Genomic DNA, 14,692 nt, shown 5'->3' with positions numbered 1-14,692 from the left:
CCGATCAAGGAAGGTACTCATTCATCACCGGGTCTGTAAACCCCTGGGAATCCTCCTGAGTGTCAGTGGGGTAGAAATACTGCAGAGAAATAAAGTTCCTCTTATTTTATATTCCCCTTTTGGGTTAAATAAATTACAAAGCAATGTTTCTCAACCTTGGCAACTTGAAGATGCGTGGACTTCCACTCCCAGAATTCCCCAGCCAGCATATGAATTCTGGGAGTGGAAGTCCACCCATCTTAAAGCTGTCAAGGCTGAGAAAGAGCCAGAGCAGAGCCCCAGGAAAGGAGATGGGATTAGGAAGGGGCAGTAAGAGGGAGGGGAGAAAAAACACAGTTGACTCGCAAGATGCTGTTGCTTCAGCTCTCTCCCCACAATGTCGTTTTAGCCGTCCTGTGGAGTCAGTTTCTAGATCTGGTCTACCTTGTAGGGCTGGCAGGGCATACCAAGCATCTACGCATCTTCAGGTTGCTAAGGTTGAGAAACATCGATACAAAGAAAGGGAAAGAAATCACGGAAACACTGACAGAGGGAAGGCAGGGAAGCTGCCAATATTAATAGCAAGTAATTTTGTTTAAGCAAGCATATCAAAGTCGGCTGGGCTGTGATTGTCTACCTTTGTTATTTTTATGCGTATTTGATTAGCATCAGATCACATCCAGAACATTGTCACTAATTTACTTCCAGCATGTCATCATCTCTTGGCCTAACCTATTTCAAGACTTGTCATGAAGATAAAGTGGGTGATATTTACTCATTAACACCACTCTGAGCTTCTGGAAGAAGGAGGAAGTATTTTTTTATTTGTTTTAATACCATGAATTTTGGGAGGGAGGAAACTGATTACCCAATTAATTAGTTGCGTTTTTGCTCAAGCGTATACTTCCCCGTGTATTTTACAGAAACCTGGAGCAAAAATAAATAAAATAACCCACAACTTATAAATAAATGTCTATGCATTCTTTCTGTTGGGGGGGGGGTCGCCACTTCAAAAGACAAATTTATTGGGCATTCTGCAATGTTACAAAAAGCAACATAAGGCTGTTGAACAGATGCAAGCTTTCTGCAGCAAAGGATTAAAATAGAAGGACTGCTTCAAAATGACAATCTATCAATCAATGATAAAGTTCTACCACGGTTGAAAAATCAAGACTTTAATGCCAAAATGAAATGGGAATCCAGATGAGTTTCACCCAGCAGATTAAGTGGGTCTATGCAAATAGACAATCTGGTTGACCACTAGAGGGCAGAAAATGTTAGCTCTTTGCTGCCATCTGGTGGCTGAATCAATTTTTGCAGCCCAGATGGTAAACTGTTTCTCACAATTGTAAACCTGGAAGAGCCCAACAACAGAAATGCTAAAAGGCACTAATGCAAAAAAAGCAGAACAGCCATTGTGTATGTACAGGGAAGGCCTGAGGAAAGAGAGAGGACTTTAATAGGCACTTGGAAGATGTAACAGTAGGCATTGCATAGGAACATCAGCCGTGCCCTGCTGGATCTGACTCCTGGCTCATCTAGTCTACCATCTGATCTCTGAGTGGCCCACCAACTGCCCAAGGAGGCCCATGAGTCTCCCAGCAGAGGGCCTTCAGAGGAGGAGGAGGAGGAGGAGGAAGTAGTGTTGGTTCTACAAGATACTGGCATCTCTATTTTCCATACCATTTCCTATTATCCCTAACATGCTGTGGACCTTTTTCACAGCAAATGCACACTGTGTCAACACCTTCATCGATCTATTTCCCATTACTCCAACACCTCTTTCCTGATCTGTCACTGCTAGCTCTGATCCCGTTACTCTGCATGTCTAGTTAGGATTTTTGGCACAATGTGCATCGCTTTACAGTTGCTCACGTTGAAAAAAATGGGGTAAGGCAGAGGAGAGATTGCCTACAGAGATTGCTTGGGGTTTTTTTCTCCCCACCCCACCCCACCAGAGCAGAGTTTGCTTAAACTAGCGGTGGGGGGGGGGGGAGAAAAAAACAGACAAGCATTCTCTGTAGGGATTCTCTCCTGTGTCTGACTCTTCTTTTTTCTTCCTCCCACTTGCAGAGTGGAGAGATTGCAGAGGAAGGGATTGCAAGAGAGTAAGCAGGAAACACAATGGGGAATACACCAGGATGTTTGCGTAGTGCACTCCAGGCTCCCAACCCCAAGTGCGCTCGGGGCTGTTGGTGCCAGGGCATTGCTTTCAATGTGTATTCCCTATTGTGTGCCTGCTTATTCTCTCGCAACCCCTTCCTCCCCAGTGAATGTAAATACAAACCTTAATTCCCTTCTTGCTAATTATCCCAGCACTGGGGTGAGCATTCCCGAGGGTGGGGAAGTGGGGAAAAGGAAAGCAGTCGCGATCGTGAGATTTCCCACTTAGCGACCGCTTCACTTAATTATAGAGTTGCTGGTCCCAATTGCAGTTGCTAAATGAGGACCACCTGTATGTCAAAAAGCACCAGTCCTAAGACTGAACCATGGGGGATACCGCTAGTTACACGCCTCCATTCTGAAAAATGTCCATTTACTCCTACCCTTGGTTTTCTATTCTTTAATCAGTGGCTTAGCCAGCTGCCCTTCAATTCCATGGCTGTTAAGCTTACTGAGAAGTCTTTGATGAGGGGCTGTATCAAGGGCTTTTTGAAAATCTAAGTAGATGATGTCTACTGGCTCCCCCTTATCCACATGTTTATTAACACCCTCAAAAAACTCTAGTAGATTAGTTAGACCTTCCCTTAGTGAAGCCATGTCTCCAGATGTTTGGCAATGTTATCTTTAATAGCAGTTTCCACTATCTTCCCAGGAACAGATGTTAAACTGACAGGCCTATAATTTCCTGGATGTCCCCATGAGCCCTTCTTAAAAATTGGAGTTATGTTGGCCTCCTTCCAGTCTTCAACCATTGAAGCTGAGTGTAGAGACAGTTGGCATATTTTAGTTAGAACACTGTTTTTCTAACTTGGCAACTTTAAGATGTGTGGAGTTCAGCTCCCAGAATTCCCTAGCCAGCATGCTGGCTGGAGAATTATGAGCATTGAAGTCCACACATCTTAAAGTTGCCAAGGTTGAAAAACACTGGGTTAGAAGATCCACAATTTCAGCTTTAAGCTCTTTAATAACCCTTGGGTAGATGCCATCAGGGTCTGGTGATTTGTTGACATTCATTTTTCTCTTGTTACCACTAAATGACTCAGTTCATCTGCTTCCCTTCCTGGGAACAGGAGCTCAGGGATCTTATGCGATTTTTCTCCTGTGAGGATGGAAGCAAAGACTTCATTCACCTCAAAAATTTCCGGGAGGAGAGGATGCCCAAATGCAGCTTCCCTCAGACGAGCCTGCCTGCAAGTAGATGCACCTCCCCAGATAATTTCAGCTACCTACCAGGTTTGTGATGATGATGGACCCATTCATCTGCAGAAAATTCCCATGCACCAGGGAGGGAGACGATAAAGCCTCCTTTGAAATCGAGCTTGATTCTTGGGGACTGCATGGACCCGTTGATGTATTTTTCTGGGCAACAACACTGAAGTGGATTTCCAGGACCTTCTTCTAGAAATGCCTTTTTGATTTCCCAGTCAGGAAATCCCAGGATTTCTGGTGGTCTCCCATTCATGTACTACTCAGATCTGATCCTGTTTAGTTTTTTGAGATCAACCAAGGTTGGCTGCATGCCGTACCAGATTGTAACTTCTCCTCCTCCTCCTCCTCCTCCTCCTCCTTCTTTTCTCCCCCTCCTCCTCCTTCGCCTCCCCCCAAGGGCTACTGATAGTTTTCCATCTTTATCAAGGTGCCTCCCCTCCTTGACCCTGAAGAGTCTTCGGAAGAAGCTTCCCAAAATGAAATTCCATGATCATTTATAAACTAGCAGGCAAGGCTGGGCAGTTTTGCAATGCAACTGGGAAAAATCCACAATGTTTCTCAGCCTCAAGAGAGTTGGAAGTGAGAGACTCAAGCCTCTTGGCACACACAGGTGCACGCCTGGGTCTGTACCGATTCCCACCTTTTCGTGTTTGGAATAATTTCACCCACTCTTGCTGGGGAAGATGAAACAGGGCAGGATCCAAACAGTCCCCTCCTGTATAGGGGAGCAGACAAGGTTCTGCAGGGGAATGGGCAAAATTTGCAAGAGGGCCGATGCAACTTCGCAACCATCCACATACCCAAAAGGGGCAGGCAGGGCTTTGATTACAATGCAGCACTCACCACCCTGCAGACTTTGAATCCCATGCACATCGTGAATATTTGACTGTGACTCCGCAGCTACCATCTTGCAAAATCCTCCCCAGTGTTTGACGAAAGCAATAAAACTCTCTTAAAGCAAAGGACAGGAGGGGCAAACATTTCAAACAGGGTCCCGCAGAAAGGCAATCGTTCATAACGCGACAACTAATCAACATGGGAAGATTCAAGAGGCCTTTTTAATTTCGATATCCTTCTCCACTCACCCATGCAAATTGTTTTTTCTAATATACTGTATCCATTCATATTCTGCTCTTTCACCTGAAGGATGTAGTAGAATTGTTAGGAACCACAATGGACTCGAGTTTTGAGCATTGCGGTCCCAGGGAACCGGTGGGCAGCCCGCTGGGGAAGGAAACAGTCCAGCGTTCTGCTGACTTTATGCCTTCATGGCAATGCCAACTAAACTCAATCAAGAGAAACCCTTCAAGACAGCTCAATATTTCAGCCCTCTTGCCCCAAGATCAAATGAGATCTTCTCAAAAAAGTCCAACATTTATCTGGATGTGGTGACTTCAGTCTGGCCAGTTCTTTTTTTTTATTATTATTATTTAATTTGTGGGGGGATTATGGATTCACTGACCTAGTGTTGCCAATTTCTGAAAGAGCTTTTAAATGCTGGTTTTATGCTAGCTAACATGGCCAGAAGGTAAGAATGCTGAAAACTGGACTCTGGCAGCATCTAGAGCAGGAGGGCCAAAATACTCCAGATGGCGGCCCTGACCACACACTCAAAACCTTGCCGTGTTTTTATGTGCATTGAAGGGGTGACGCTTTGGTCACGTGGCCATGGACACATCTGAATTTTTGCACACAGACCCATGCACACAGCCCTGATCTGAAGCCTGTGGGTCTCCCAAAGATGTCTTTGTTGGCTTCTACATAATATTTCTAATTCCAGCCCCAAACTCTTGTGCCAAAGAGGATGTCCATCAAAAGGGTTCCTTCTTATGTATCTTTCCCATACAGAGGGACAGAGAAATTCAAAGTTACCAGGAGTTTTCAGGGACATCTAGTCCAGCCTCCCATTCTCAGTGGGGAAGTACAAGACAGCCCCCATCACCTCCCTCAGTTATAATTTCCATTGTCTATCTGGTTTTACAACAAAGACTTTTATGCTCATCCCATCCCTCCCCTCTTTTAATTTAAGTCCCTCTTGTTTTCTCCCTCCCTCCTTTTCCCCTCCTCCTCTCCTCTTCTCTCCTCTCCCCATCCCCCTCCCTCCCTCCCTCCCTCCTTCCTTCCCCTGCCTTCCTGCCTGCCTTCCTTCTTTCCCTCGCTCCCTCACTCCCTCCATCCCTCCTTCCTCTTTTCTCCTCCTTCCATCCCTCTTTTCCCCATCTTCCTTCCTTCCCTCCTTCCCTCCTTCCTTCCTCTCTCTTTCTCCTCCCTCCCTTCCTCTTTCCCCTTCCTTCCTTTCTTCCTTCCCCTGCCTTCCTGCCTTCCTGCCCTTACTTCTCCCCTCCCCTTCTTTGTCTTTTCCAGGCAATGCCTCATTGTATAATATCCTGTGCACTGGCCAGCATTTGATCTTGATCTGCCCTTGCTCATGAGGATGCCTGGATTAAGAGGAGGGGAAGCCGACAACATCTGGGTCTAGCATTGAATACCATCACTAGAAAAATAGCTTCAGTGATGTGCTCCAACAATGTAAATAAATGAGATGGACTATTGTACCTTGCTGGCTCCAGGGAGTAAGTGCAATTTCACGTATGGATCAGCCAGTCCATTATGGTCCATTGGCTTCAGGCCCTTAAGAAAAAGAGAGAAAAACAGATAATCATAGGGAAATTCCACCTGCTATCAGCCTAAAAGGAAGGGGGGAAGCAACCCCCCCCATCCTCTTTGTTATTCAGAGCCCGTGGTGTCTCCACCTGATTTATTCCAGGCAAAACCAATTTATCCACTCCTGTTTACACAGTGCATTCGTGTCTGTCTAATGATTATGCCACCCGCCCCAAGAGCCGGCTGTTATTGTGCCAGGGGGAGTAGATTAAACGCGTGCCTATCGCAGAGGCTGTAGCCTAGGAAAGGCCGAAAAAGGGAAGAGGTGTGAAGTCCTGATTCAAGAACCCAGTTCAGACACTGCAATAAGGTGAAGAAGTGCCTGCTACGGCCCAGCCAGGGACAAAACTGGGTATCCATATCCCAGCCAGGAAGCAGAAAAAGTGAAGGTGGGAAAGAAAGATCACAACTGTAATTTTCTTTGGCTGTTTCCTAGAAATTTGTTTCTTTCCTTAGGAGCTGACATTTATGGAACAATGAACACATACCTTAGGAATGTCCTGCCTCCCTCCTTCCCTCCCCTCCCCTCCCCTCCCCTCCCCTCCCTTCCTCATTCATTCAAAGTAGTTCCACACAATCTCTTATTACAGAAAATTCCAGTGCAGTTTACAAAAACAATCAAACTAATCTAAACTACAGCTAGGTCAACACAGAGTAAAAACAGTGGAAAACCAAGGTTAAACCCAAGTTACAATAAGCTGAGAAACACTGGGGAAGGGGGTGTAGTTTATGAATGAAGAAGGCCAGTGCTCACAAAAGTGGATTTTAAAAGACCATGTCCTCTCATTCCAAATGACTTTGAGGGAGGGAATGCCCTCGAATCTAATTCTGATTCAAATCCCCTAAATGTACAGCACCTCAGGGATTTTCCAGCCCCCTTAGGGAGCAGTGAAGGGGCACTTCACAACCCCATCAGTTGAACTTGACCTCTGATGACTTCACAAACACATCCATATAATGTTCTTGGCCAGAATATCTAAGTAACTTGCTGCTGCCTTCTTCTGAGATATTTTCTGATTTCCAGCTCCAATCCACCACCCTGGTTGTCTCCCACCCAAAGATTAACCAAAACCGACCCCGCTTAGCATCTCAGCTGCCACAGGTCACAAGACCGCTGCCTGCTGATACTGGAATATTAATCCAAAAGATTTTATTCCAAATGGCTGGAGCAGAACCTTCTGAGTTACACAACATCAAGAAGCCACGTGGAGCAAAATAAAAATGAGGAGGAAGGGGGTGTCAGGGTTGCACCCTCATCTCAGGAAACGGCAGAAGAGGAACAGGTGAGGTGTTTTCAAGCTTTTCCAAGCAGTCCACCTTTGTTTCTGCAGATGTCAACAGACAGCTCAAATCCTAGTGGTGAGCAGAAAGCAATAAGCACCTAGATAATTAATTACACCCTTGTTGCTGTTCTGGATGTTAATGCTGGGTTGGTTCCAACTCAGAATTAATTCTGGGCTTAAGTAACAGAATGATGTCTTGAGATACCAGATTGCAGGGCTCTGGCATTTTTGATAACTGTGTATGTGCAAGCCTGTTCTGTTTTATCCCAGCATCGCTGCTGAGTGCCAGCAAATAAAACATACCTGGTTGTAATTCCCAAAGTCTGCTGGAACAATTTGCCAGGGTCCAAAAAAAGACATCTCCTGTCCTCAGGTGTCTGTCAAGGGCTCTGGAGCAGTGTTGCTCAACCTTGGGCACTTGAAGATGGGTACACTTCAACTCCCAGAATTCCCCAGCCAGCATGGCTGGCTGGGGAATTCTGGGAGATGAAGTCTACCCATCTTCATGTGCCCAAGGTTGAGCAATACTGCTCTGGAGGTTCAAGAGCAAATCTCAAATCTACCATGAAGCTCACCAAATCTCCTTTGGCCCTCTGCCCACTCCAACCAATCCTTCTTCCCATTGTGCAGAACTGTGCTTCGAGCTTTTTGGAGAAAATGCAGGAGGGAAACGTGAAAACGTAATACTAAAAGCCTCACGCAGTTCACAGAACTGGCCACGGTGAGCCTCAAAAGAAGCCGGATTTTGAGGCTTTTTGCCAGCCTGAAAACAAGCTTAGTTTTTCCCCATGGGGAAATGTTTCATTTTTTAAATCTGCCAGTGTGTTATCTTGACATTAGCGATCCAGCAGGATCACAGCAAGAAAGGTTGCTCCAAATGACTGTTGTGCTGCATCGCTGGATTTATTTTCTCCCCACTTGGAAGAAGATACGTCCAAGGTTGGGAAAATATCAGATTGAGGAATTATTTTTCTTCCTCTCCACCTCCTCTTCTCCATCGATCTCTGGTGATCATTATGAAGTTGGGGCCTTCTGATTGCCATAGGAAGAGCCAGGGGCATCTTTATTTTGCAGACCCTCTGCTTACTGGGCATTGCTTTAGAGCAGCGTTTCTCCACCTTAGCAACTTTAAGATGGGCGGACTTCAACTCCCAGAATCCCCCAGCAGCACGCTTCTTCAGAAGGTGATTCTTCAGTTGCAGCAGAATCAACAAATTACTGTGTGTGGTTGTTTGAGGGGAAGAGAAAAAGACCATGGGCAAGCAGTAGAAGAAAGGGCCTGCAAACATTCCTTCCTTGCCTGCTCTCCCTGCCACAGAAGAGAATGAAGCTCAGTTGCAACAGAAAATCAAGATCTTTCCACACCACACTTTCTACACCCACACACCCCCTGCACTGTTTTCAAAAAACCTGTAAGACGAAAAAAGCAGCGTGGCTGGATCAGGCCATGTGACGCTATGTGGGAATGACCTTGAGAGACAGGGAAAGAGCCACAGCCAGGGGAAGAGTCGGATAAGAGGCAGCTGAGCCCGCAGCAGGAATGGGGACGTGGCAAGCATCTCAGAAGGGACCCTCCCTAGTCTCTTGGGCTGGAATTTATTACCTTTTGAAAGCCTAGAGGAACCTCCAGTCTATTTGGGGAAGTTTTATGCACATAAATGGCGCCATAGTGTAATAATTAGACTAGCCCACTGTTTTTCAATCTTGGCAACTTTAAGATGGGTGGACTTCCACTCCCAGAATTCCCCACCCATCTTAAAGCACGCTGGCTGGGGAATTCTGAGAGTGGAAGCCCACATGTCTGAAACTTTGAAAAACATTGGACTAGCCCAGAGGTCTGGAAAATCATACAGAAGACACCTTTTATGACACTGTTAAAACTGTTGCTTGCAGTTTCAAACAGCAGCAAACAGAACCACGAAGAGAGCCCTCCTCGACACAGAAGGATCTCAGTGAATGAAAGGTTCATGTCTCCTGCTAAATGAATGGCACCTTGCTTCCTCCCATGGGCAGGGAAAGCAGATTTTCCTGGCTTGCAGACGTGGGTGCTCACCAGTGAGAAGGGGAGCTGAAACAACCAGCAGCCCACAGATTTTGCTGGGCCTGGGGAAAGAGCATCGAAACCACATTCGGCTCCAGTATTAGCAGATCGCACTGGTTGTCAGCCCTACAATATCTGGATCCAGGGAATATTTCATGGTGGGAAGCAGAAAGGCCCTCTTACTTATTTATTTAGAAATGTGATTTGGCTGCCCATCATCTACACGATCATCCCAGGTGGCTCACAGCAACATTCCATCAAATCAAAATAAATATAAATTCACAAAACACCACAAAAGTCGTCATCACAGTGCCACAACATCCCACCAACTCTACAAATAGTCCTTCCTTAACAACCACAATTGGGACCGGAATTTCGGTTGCTAAGCGAAGCAGTCATTCAGTGAATCCAACCGATTTTACAACCTTCTTTGTGGTGGTCGTCAAGCGAATCGCACTGTCCCCCATTGATTTTCCTTGCCAGAAGCCAGCTGGGGAAGGTCGAAAATGGTGATCACGTGACCATGGGACACTGCGACAATCATAAATGCAAACTGGTTGCCAAGTGGTCAAATTGTGATCACGTGACCGCAGGGGATGCTGCGACGGTCATAAGTGTGAGTCATAAAGCCTTTTTTTCCAGCACGGTCGTAAGTCCGAACCATCGCTAAATGAATTGTTGCTAAGCGAGGACTTTTTAAACAAGCAATGCGTGGAAGTGGAACAAGACAATAGAATAGGAAGGACAAGAGACCTCTTCCAGAAAATTAGAGACATCGGAGGTAAATTCCAGGCCAAAATGGGTATGATCAAAAACAAAGATGGCAAGGACCTAAGAGAAGAAGAAGAGATCAAGAAAAGGTGGCAAGAATATACAGAAGACCTGTATAGGAAGGATAATAATATCGGGGATAGCTTTGACGGTGTGGTCAGGGAGCTAGAGCCAGACATCCTGAAGAGTGAGGTTGAGTGGGCCTTAAGAAGCATTGCTAATAACAAGGCAGCAGGAGACGACGGCATCCCAGCTGAACTGTTCAAAATCTTGCAAGATGATGCTGTCAAGGTAATGCATGCTATATGCCAGCAAATTTGGAAAACACCAGAATGGCCATCAGACTGGAAAAAATCAACTTATATCCCCATACCAAAAAAGAGAAACACTAAAGAAAGTTCAAACTATCAAACAGTGGCACTCATTTCACATGCCAGTAAGGTAATGCTCAAGATCCTGCAAGGGAGACTTCAGCAATTCATGGAGCGAGAATTGCCAGATGTGCAAGCTGGGTTTAGAAAAGGCCGAGGAACTAGGGACCAAATTGCCAATATCCGATGGATAATGGAAAAGGCCAGGGAGTTTCAGAAAAAGATCTATTTCTGTTTTATTGACTCTTCTAAAGCCTTTGACTGTGTGGACCATAACAAATTGTGGCAAGTTCTTAGTGGTATGGGGATACCAAGTCATCTTGTCTGCCTCCTGAAGAATCTGTATAACAACCAAGTAGCGACAGTAAGAACAGACCACGGAACAACTGACTGGTTTAAGATTGGGAAAGGAGTACGGCAGGGCTGTCTACTCTCACCCTACCTATTCAACTTGTACGCAGAACACATCATGCGACATGCTGGGCTTGAGGAATCCAAGGCTGGAGTTAAAATCGCTGGAAGAAATATTAACAATCTCAGATATGCAGATGATGCCACTTTGATGGCTGAAAGCGAAGAGGAACTGAGGAGCCTTATGATCAAGGTGAAAGAAGAAAGTGCAAAAGCTGGCTTGCAGCTAAACCTCAACAAAACCAAGATTATGGCAACCAGCTTGATTGATAACTGGCAAATAGAGGAGGGAATGTAGAAGCAGTGAAAGACTTTGTATTCCTAGGTGCAAAGATTACTGCAGATGCTGACTGCAGTCAGGAAATCAGAAGTCGCTTAATCCTTGGGAGAAGAGCAATGACCAATCTCGATCAAATAGTCAAGAGCAGAGACATCACACTGACAACAAAGGTCCGCATAGTTAAAGCAATGGTGTTCCCCGTAGTAACATATGGCTGCGAGAGCTGGACCATAAGGAAGGCTGAGCGAAGGAAGATCGATGCTTTTGAACTGTGGTGTTGGAGGAAAATCCTGAGAGTGCCTTGGACTGCAAGAAGATCAAACCAGTCCATCCTCCAGGAAATAAAGCCAGACTGCTCACTTGAGGGAATGATACTAAAGGCAAAACTGAAGTACTTTGGCCACATAATGAGAAGACAGGACACCCTGGAGAAGGTGCTGATGCTGGGGAGAGTGGAAGGCAAAAGGAAGAGGGGCCGACCAAGGGCAAGATGGATGGATGATATTCTAGAGGTGACGGACTCGTCCCTGGGGGAGCTGGGGGTGTTGACGACCGACAGGAAGCTCTGGCGTGGGCTGGTCCACGAAGTCACAAAGAGTCGGAAGCAACTGAATGAATAAACAACAAGCGAGGACTACCTGCATATTTACTGGACTCAGTTCTCTCCTAGCTCAATGCCTGGCTGGATAGTCAGGTCTTCACAGCCCCACAGAAGGCTAATAAGGTGGGGGCCCTCTGAATCTCAGTGGGGAAGCTGTTCCAAAGGGTCAGGGCAAGAAATGCAATTTCAGCTTGCAAGGCTTAGCCTTTTAATAAAAAAAAACCCTACAGGAATCTCTATTTAAATTATTTTGTTTTGCTCTGGAACAAGAGGTGCCATCAACCGCTAACCACCCTCTGGTGACATATTGCAGACACTGTACTTTTGCTGATCCTCATTCAGACTCCAGCTGTACTATATAAATCAGTGGTTCTCAACCTGGGCAACGTTAACATATGTGGACTTCAACTCCCAGAATTCTCTAACCAGCATGGCTGGCTGGGGAATTCTGGGAGTTGAAGTCCACACGGCTTAAAGTTGCTGAGGCTGAGAAACACTGGTCTGACCAAACCAATTCTTACCTGTTCCAGATTTGGTCTAACCAACTAATTCTTAACTTCCAAACCAATTCGGAAATCGTGTTTCCACTGATGCAACCTAAAACTGTATGCGCCTTTTCAGGAGCCACATCACTGCCTGCTTTTTACAAACATATGCCTTGTTCCCAATTTCTCTGGACCAGAGTGCCTGCAGGGGAGGGAAGTCAAAAAAGTCAAAATGGCAGCCACCACCATGTGATTAAGGCCTGCCCGTTTCACAGGTGACATGCAAAAAGGGGTGGGGCTTCAATTGCACTGCTGGCTTTTTTGACCCCCTCCCTCTGCAGATGCCCCTACCCCAGGCGCTCCCGTTCTGAATTTTTCAGGGGCCCTGCTTGTAAAATTCTGCATCCTGAAGAAGTCTGTGACTTCTATAATGGAGACCAACTGCAAAAACTCCCATCTTTCATCATGGCTGGGAAGAACGTCATCAGATTCCCTCTAGCATAATGCAATTTTGCTGCTGCTTTTTTTTCCTGCACTTTTTGGCTTTATTTTTTTAATTTCCTTCTTTTTTTCTCTTCATTCTAAATGTTAGTTCTTGTTAGTTTTTATCTTCTTAAAATTTTAATAAGGATAGATATAGATAATGGATGGATGGATGGATGGATGATTGATAGAGATGGATGGATGGATGGATGTAAAAAATTCCCTTCTCACCCCTATGGGTGGTGTGTGTCTTCCTCAGCCTCGGGCCCAGCACCAGAGGCCTGGGAGTTTGAGGGTTCTGTGCAGGATCTGGGCTGTTCCTCGCCCTGCACTCTTCTGGACAGAGAGCTCTGATGTTGCCCCTGGGATCTGCTGGAGCCCCTCTCCCAGCTCTCCCCACTGGGACCACTTTGGCCTTCACCTTCCACATCCTCTCCAGTTCCTCCTTCAGGCCCTGGTACTTCTCCAGCTTCTTCTTCCTGATGTTGCTCTCACTTGGTACCACTATATCTATCACCACCACTGTCTTCTGGTCCTTGTCTACTACCACGATGTCTGGTCAATTGACCAGTACCTGCCTGTCCGTCTGGATCTGGATGTCCCACAGGATCTTAGCCCTGTCATTCTCCACGACCCTCTGTGGAATCTCCCATCTGGACTTGGGAGGGTCCAGCCCATACACTGCACAGATGTTCCTGTACACAATGCCAGCCGCTTGGTTGGGCTGCTCAGTGCATGCTGTTCCTGCCTGCATCTTATAATATAAATAAATAGAATATTGCAATCTTGCAAGCCATGAGGGCTAGAAGCTTGAGCTCAGGCACGTTGTTCACAAACTTCCCAGTTTGAACCAACTTCCCAGTTCTCAACAAACACACTGGGGTTTGAGCACAGTCCAATTGTTAATTAATCAGGTTCTGGCCACCTTCCTCACATGTAACCTGCATTGGCATCTCTCTTCCCTCTCCCCGCCTCATCTCAACTTAAATTCTACATTGGTTGAAGCACTCCATGCATCTGATGAAATACACCAGAGCTCATGAAAGCTTCTGCCTTTTAATAAAACGGGTTCGTCTGAAAGGGAGCTCCTGGACTCCTGTAGATTTTTTTGCTACCATAGATTAACACGGTTCTCCTCCTACAAGCTTCTCCATTGAAATTCTGCGCAGGGAGGCAGGGCTAGGTGGGAAAAATAGGTGTTTCCATTCCAGGTGTTTAGGTTAAGTTTTCCTTAGTCACAATGGCCCAGGGGTGAAAGTGAAAGCTTCATGGAAAAGTGAGCCTTTGATGAAGTATTAAAGAACCTAAGAATAAAGCCTTTTCAGCCCCTGTTGAAATACTGAGAGCATTTGAAATGTCAGGTGCTGTGATGTGGCTTTTCAGATGCATCTGTTTTGCTGCAGGGCGATTCAGCTGGATCCTGCTTGAATGAAACTCTTTGAGTCACATCAATTTCCTTTAAACACACACCTACACAACGATATGTGAGCACATGCTCATACACACACACATACTTGCACAGCAGCACTTTGTAATAGCACCTGGCTGTCACAATCTCAAGGCAAAACAGAAAGAATACATGAACACGCATTCTGGAGCAACCAAGAAACATAGGCTTTGCTCAGCGGGGCGGTCTTGGTTTTAAAATTTGGGAAGATAGATGAGTGCATCTTGGGGCACAGCTGTGAGAAATCGGCAGCCTCTATCCAGATGTGCAACTTGGGTTCTTGCAGCACACCTCTCCTACAAATACCAGGAAATAGCAAGCCAAAGAGTCTTGCCTGCCATTTTTTAAATTTAAAATATTTATCTCCCCTCTGGATTCCAAGCCACCAGGACAGCGAACATGTCTGCATCTGGTGTCTTTCAGGTACTGCATATTTATCAATACCACATCAAGCAAAAAGTAGGGCCAATTTATTTTAAAAGGCTAACATTGGGAAGCAAGAGG

The 14,692-nt window shown here is 45.8% G+C and overlaps 1 protein-coding gene across 1 annotated transcript in view; it reads right to left on the bottom strand.

The window, feature by feature from the left end:
- The window catches only part of DOC2B (double C2 domain beta), a 151,990-nt gene that overhangs the window by 80,456 nt on the left and 56,842 nt on the right, over positions 1 to 14,692 (bottom strand). Inside the window, exon 3 of the mRNA XM_063296438.1 lies at positions 5,908 to 5,982. Coding sequence (XP_063152508.1) covers positions 5,908 to 5,982 — 75 coding nt within the window. The remainder of the gene's footprint in view (positions 1 to 5,907; positions 5,983 to 14,692) is intronic.

The sequence above is a fragment of the Candoia aspera genome, chromosome 1 (genome assembly GCF_035149785.1).
Source record: "Candoia aspera isolate rCanAsp1 chromosome 1, rCanAsp1.hap2, whole genome shotgun sequence".
Taxonomy (NCBI): Eukaryota; Metazoa; Chordata; class Lepidosauria; order Squamata; family Boidae; genus Candoia; species Candoia aspera.
This window is presented reverse-complemented; position numbering and strand designations above follow the sequence as displayed.